Source organism: Topomyia yanbarensis, chromosome 3, assembly GCF_030247195.1.
Source record: "Topomyia yanbarensis strain Yona2022 chromosome 3, ASM3024719v1, whole genome shotgun sequence".
Taxonomy (NCBI): domain Eukaryota; kingdom Metazoa; phylum Arthropoda; class Insecta; order Diptera; family Culicidae; genus Topomyia; species Topomyia yanbarensis.
Window position 1 is genome coordinate 253,636,385 of NC_080672.1, and position 6,688 is coordinate 253,643,072.

The following is a 6,688-nucleotide window of genomic DNA, read 5'->3' on the forward strand; positions in this document are numbered from 1 at the left end:
CCTTTCTGCAATTAGTGGATTTGCTCTACGTTGTCTTACAACGAGTTTCTATTCCAAATTAATATGCCAATGGAAATTGGTAAGCATTGTATTAAATCTAAATTACCCTCTTATTATATAATTAAATTACTTAATAACTACAGGAATTATATGAACTAAACTAGTTGGCGCGGTGCAAATTAAAGCATTAATAATAGCTAAGGGACTAAACGTAAGTTACACATAACCTAAATTTATACACACGTGCCCTATCTCTATTACTTTCAATACTCATACTGTTATGTACATTTGCAGGAATATTATAATCTCGCACATTGAAATCCTATTCTACGGTCGTTTTATTCGAGATTATATTATCGGAAACTACCCTGTTGACTATCGTCAACAAATTATAATATTCGTTTACGAATAACCGCGATCAAACCAGTTATGTCGGGAAGAGGCCGATCAAATAAAGGTAGTAGCGCCGGTGGTGGCCATCGTGGTGCAAAACCAGGTAGTAAGCAAGTGATGAGCACGGGTGGAGCGGCTGACCCGGAGACCTCTCACGTTGGCCGGTCGTGCCGAGTTTGTCGCGGAGAAGACGACGAGGAAATGGTGAGCTGCGACAAGTGTCTCCAATGGTTTCACTTCAGCTGTGTTGGAGTCACGCAGGATATCGAAGATATGTCTTGGAGCTGTGTAGGTTGTACAAACCCGAACCCGGTTTCGGGGTCCAACTCGAATCCAGATGGAACAAAAGAAACAACCTTGCCTGTTGTTCCTGTACTTTCGAATTCGAATCCCAACAACGCGCAGACACTTAAGGTCAGTAAAGTTAAATCGGTTGTATCCCATACGTCCAGCAGAACCTCGCATGTTCTCGCCAAACTAAAGCTGCAAAAGTTAGAGGAGGAACGTGCTCTGAATGCAAACAAGCTGGAGGAGGAACGCTTGCTAAACGCGAAGAAAACGGAGCAAGAAAGAACGTACTTAGAGGAGAAATATAAATTGCTGGAAGAACTAGCTAATGAGACGGGATCAAATTTAAGTAGCGCAGGAAGTGCCGTAAGAGAGTGGGTAGATGGCCAACAAGTTTCTGATTTCGTCCCATATGCTCACTCCAGTCGACACTCTCATCAGGAAAGCCAGCAAAGAGCTGGTACGATTTCCCGTACGAACCATCGATCAGCATCGGATATCGCGGCGTCGGTGCACCACGAAAACCCATACCACGGATATTCCGCCCAACGCGAAGAAGATTGCGGTTCATTGACTAGTAAGCAGATAGCGGCGCGGCATGCTATCTCGAGGGATCTGCCTCAGTTTTCCGGCAACCCCGAGGAATGGCCTCTCTTCCTAGCAACATTCAACAGTACGACGGCTATGTGCGGTTTCACGAACGACGAGAATATTTTCCGATTGCAACGGAGCTTAAAAGGACGAGCTTATGAAGCGGTAAAGAGTCGGCTAGTACATTCTTCCAACGTCCCCGGTGTGCTGAAAATCTTAAAGATGATGTTCGGGCAACCGGAAGCCATAATTAACTCGCTCATCGAAAAAATCTGCGCTCTGCCACCCATAAGGGAAGACAAGTTTGAGACACTTGTGGACTTTGCTGTTAGCGTGGAGAATTATTGTGCGACAGTGGACGCCTGTGGCTTGGAAGAATATCTGTACAACGTTACACTCCTGCATCAGCTTGTCAACAAACTGCCACCCACGATGAAGCTAAACTGGGCGCAACATCGGCAGTCTCTTCCGGCTGTCAACTTGGCGGCATTCAGTACCTGGATTTACACCATAGCCGAAGCGGCAAGTGCTCTGATGTGCCCAAGCAACATGAGTACCAAGCCAACACAGAGCGAGTCCCGCAGTACTGCAAAGAAAGGGAACTTTTTGAACGCACATTCTGTGAATCCCAGCGCAAATGGATCAAACGATGTGTGCTTGGTGTGCAAAGCTGATTGTAAGACCATCGACAAGTGCAAACGTTTCCTGGAGCTTTCTCGGGATTCAAGGTGGGCCATTGTACGAGAGTTCTCGCTCTGTCGGCGATGCCTTTGTCGTCACGACGGTATGTGTCAAGCAAAAGTCTGTGGAAAAAATGGATGCCAATACAAGCATCATGCATTGCTTCATAACGACCAGAGGCAGCATTCATTGGCTACTGAAGGGACGTCCAAGAGCTCGACATCAATATCATCAGAAAATACCAACGAATTTCCAGAACCGAATTCAACGGTGACGCATGGATGTCACACACATCGAACAAAAACCAGCGACACATTGTTCCGCTACCTACCCGTAATGCTTCATGGAGAGCGTAGATCTGTGCGAACTTACGCATTTCTTGATGATGGATCAGCCCTTACACTGCTAGATGAAGAGCTGGCTGACGAACTTGAGCTGGAAGGAGAAATTAAGCCATTGTGTCTGCACTGGACCAGTGGAACACAGCGTCATGAAACGAACTCACGTATCGTTGAACTACAAATAGCTGGTATTCACAGTGGTGCTAAGAGCTATACCATCAACGGTGCCCGCACAGTGAACGAACTAATGCTCCCGTTCCAAACAATGGACATCAAGGAACTGTCGCAGGTCAACCCCTACCTGCAAGGACTACCGATTGCATCATACCAGGGCGTTCGACCACGAATTTTGATCGGACTTAAAGATTTGCACCTTAGTATGATTCTTAACTGCCGCGAAGGCAAACCGAGTCAACCGATCGCAGTAAAGACACGTTTAGGTTGGACGGTCTGCGGAGGTGGGAGCACCGATCTAGCATCAAGCCCAGTACACTCCGTCTACCATATTAGTAATTGCGATTTGGATAAGACGGATGAAGATCTGCACAAGGCGATGAAGGATTATTTCTCTCTGGATAGTCTAGGAATCACGAAGCCGCATAAAGTGCTGCTTTCTGTCGAGGACCAAACAGCCCTGTCTCTTCAACAATCTTTGACCAGATTCACGGGACAACGCTACGAAACGGGCCTACTATGGCGCTCATACAATCTGCGTCTGCCGGATAGCCAAGCGATGGCTCTGCATCGTTTTCAATGCCTGGAGAAACGTATGGTCAAGGACAAAGCACTCGCCGAAACTCTGACTCAAAAAATAGCTGATCACTTGAGTAAAGGCTATATTCGGAAACTGACAGAGAATGAGCTACAGCAGTCGTACCAGCGTACATGGTATCTTCCAGTATTCCCGGTCACGAATCCGAACAAACCCGGGAAGGTGAGAATGGTGTGGGACGCAGCAGCCAAGGTACACGGAGTCTCTCTCAATTCGGCACTGCTCAAAGGCCCCGACCTACTGTCCTCGCTGTACACCGTGTTGATCCGCTTTCGTGAGAGCCCTATTGTCTTAACTGGTGACATCAGGGAAATGTTTCACCAGGTTATGATTCGGGAACTGGACCAGCAGTGCCAACGCTTTTACTGGAGGGATGAAAATGGGCAGCTTGCGGTCTTCGTGATGAGAGTTATGACTTTTGGCGCTTGTTGCTCTCCGAGTTGTGCCCAGTATGTGATGAACATGAATGCAGAACGCTTCGCGCAGATATATCCGGCAGCCACAGAAGTCATTAAAAAACAGCATTATGTAGACGATATGTTAGTGAGCGTCGACACCGAAGAAAAGGCGATCAAACTTGCACAGGACGTAGCATTCGTGCACTCGCAAGGCGGATTTGAAATCCGCAATTGGGCCAGCAACTCTCAAAGTGTCTTGAAAGCATTGCAGGAGAACAACACCACCGACAAGAATTTGGACCTTTCGCCAGAAATTGCCACGGAAAAGGTGCTGGGCATGTGGTGGTGTACCGAAGCAGATGTTTTTACCTTTAAGGTCGGTTGGGATCGCTACGACCGTGACCTATTAGAAGGTCATCGTCGGCCAACGAAGAGAGAAGTACTGCGAGTTCTGATGACGATATTCGACCCTCTTGGGCTTATCGCTCCGTTTCTCGTCTATTTGAAGATTCTGTTGCAAGAAGTTTGGCGCTCCGGAATTCAATGGGACGATAAGGTTGACGACAACATTCTCACAAAATGGCGAATCTGGCTGAGAGGACTGCCTCAAGTCGAACAAGTACAGATTCCGCGATGCTTGCGCTCAAACTTCACCCGCGACTACGAACATGTCCAATTACACACATTCGTGGACGCGAGTGAGAACGCGATGGCCGCTGCTTGCTACTTGCGTTTCGTACAGAACGGAGTCGTCCGATCCTCCCTCGTCGCCGCCAAAACTAGAGTCGCACCGCTGAGATACCATACGATTCCGAGACTAGAGTGTCAATCTGCAGTCATCGGTGTGAGACTCGCTCGGTCGATCGTCGACTCATTGTCCTTTCCCGTAGATAAGCTCTTCTACCACACGGATTCCAGAGACGTGATTTGCTGGTTGAACTCCGACCATCGCCGATATTCCCCATTCATCGCATCTCGGGTGAGTGAGATTTTGGAAGCTACAGAGGTGAATCAATGGCGCTGGGTCCCGACCAAACTTAATGTCGCAGATGATGCTACAAAATGGGAGAAATCGCCAGACATGACCCCCAGTTCGAGATGGTACAACGGCCCGGAATTTCTCTGGCTACCGGAAGAAGCTTGGCCACATCAATTGGTGAAGGGAAGCAAAACCGACACTGAACTCCGTCCGAGTCTGCTAGTTCACTTAATAAAGCCAGACACTTCAATAAAGGTCTCCAGTTGGAAGCGGATGATTAACGTTGCCATTGTTGTTCATCGTTTCCCAGCAAACTGTCGCCTGAGGAACCAGAATAGGCCCATCGTATGTGGACCCCCTACATCGGAAGAATTGCTGGTCGCTGAACGTTACGTGATACGCCAAGCTCAACGAGAAGCCTATCCAGACGAAGTATCCATCCTTCTGAAACCGAGTGGGGTATCCAATTCGTCCGTGCTAAAAGCCAGCTCCCTGTATAAATTATCACCCTGGTTGGACGAACATGGTCTAATGAGAATGCGTGGTCGAATAAGCGCCTGTGCGTTGGCTACTGAAGACGCCAAGAATCCAATCATTTTACCCCGTAACCATCACACGACTACGCTCATAATTGCACACTACCACAACAAATATCATCACCAAAACCACGAGACAGTTATGAACGAATTGCGGCAAAGATTCCGGATTCCCCGACTACGTACCGCTTACGCAAAAGTGCGCAAAGACTGCCAACGTTGCAAAAACAACAGCTCAATTCCGCAGCCACCAACGATGGCTGATCTCCCGTATGAAAGACTCGATGTCTTTGCTCGTCCATTCACGCATGCAGGCATTGATTACTTCGGACCGCTGGAAGTAGTCGTAGGTCGCAGGGTGGAGAAACGTTGGGGTATGTTAGTCACGTGCATGACTACTCGGGCGATCCACATTGAGATCGTACACACGCTTAATACTGACTCGTGTATCATGGGTCTCCGCAACTTTGCAGCTCGCCGAGGAACTCCAAGAACAATCAACAGTGATCGTGGAACCTGTTTCATCGGGGCGAATCGAGAGTTGCAGGAAGCAGCAAAGCAGGTCAATATGGAAGACGTTATGAAAGAGTTCAACAGTGCAGAGACCAGCTGGAAGTTTAACCCTCCTTTGTCGCCGCATATGGGCGGCAGTTGGGAGCGTCTAATCGGAGTAGTGAAGCGGAATCTGATGTCGATTTGTCCATCGAGGAAGCCCAACGACGAAATACTCCGGAATCTACTGACCGAGATCGAGAACACCGTGAACTCACGGCAGCTGACCCATGTTCCGGTAGACGACGAATCTGCTCCTGCTCTCACACCGAATCACTTCCTCCTAGGATCTTCTGATGGTACAAAACCGCTGTGTACCTTCAACGATAGCGGTGATGTGTTGCGGAGGACTTGGCGAACATCACAGGTGTTGGCGAACCAATTTTGGAAACGTTGGTTGAGCGATTACTTACCAGAGATCACCCGTAGGACAAAGTGGTATGTCGACACAAAACCAATCGAAGGTGGTGACGTAGTAGTAATTGCCGACCCCAATCTACCTCGAAACTGCTGGCCCAAAGGGAAGATTATCGGTACTAATATCAGTAAGGACGGCAAAATCAGAGCAGCGACTGTAAAAACTGCGAATGGTGTCTACGAGCGCCCGGTGGTCAAGCTGGCTGTGTTAGACGTACGGCGCGATCAGTTGTAAGCCGACCATCGGATCGACATACTGGGGAGGAGTGTCACTTGAACTAGACGCAAGTGCGCGCGCCTTACCTCAACTCACCCTAGCACCATTGATGAAGACACCCTACATGAAGCACCTTGGTCCACATACCAAAAGTCAACCCTAACAAACGAGATCGTTGGGCAACTGGGAGTGACAGGTACTTACACTTGTCACTTGGGTGAGTTAGATAAAAGAAGAATAAGTTCTGATCGTAGCAGTCGTCTAAAATCTTGCATATATCTAAAATCTTATCCTAGCTTATATCTAAAATCGTATACTTAGCTTACATCTAAAATCTTATACCTAATCTGCCTAAAAGTGAGTGTGCTGAAATTATAGGTAAAGTTGATTGCTTTTTATTAAAATTTATTATGCTAATAGAACCTTTCTGCAATTAGTGGATTTGCTCTACGTTGTCTTACAACGAGTTTCTATTCCAAATTAATATGCCAATGGAAATTGGTAAGCATTGTATTAAATCTAA

The 6,688-nt window shown here is 47.6% G+C and overlaps 1 protein-coding gene across 1 annotated transcript; it reads left to right on the plus strand.

Annotated features, from left to right (window-relative positions):
• The first annotated feature begins 429 nt into the window (after positions 1-429).
• LOC131687869 (uncharacterized) lies at positions 430-6,183 on the plus strand. The gene has a single exon (XM_058971959.1). It carries the CDS (start codon positions 430-432, stop codon positions 6,181-6,183), a length of 5,754 nt encoding a protein of 1,917 aa, XP_058827942.1.
• Positions 6,184-6,688: the final 505 nt, after the last annotated feature.

What these genes read in the sequence shown, in the direction of transcription:
- LOC131687869 (XM_058971959.1), top strand. Translation starts at nt 430, where the DNA reads ATGTCGGGAAGAGGCCGATCAAATAAAGGTAGTAGCGCCGGTGGTGGC.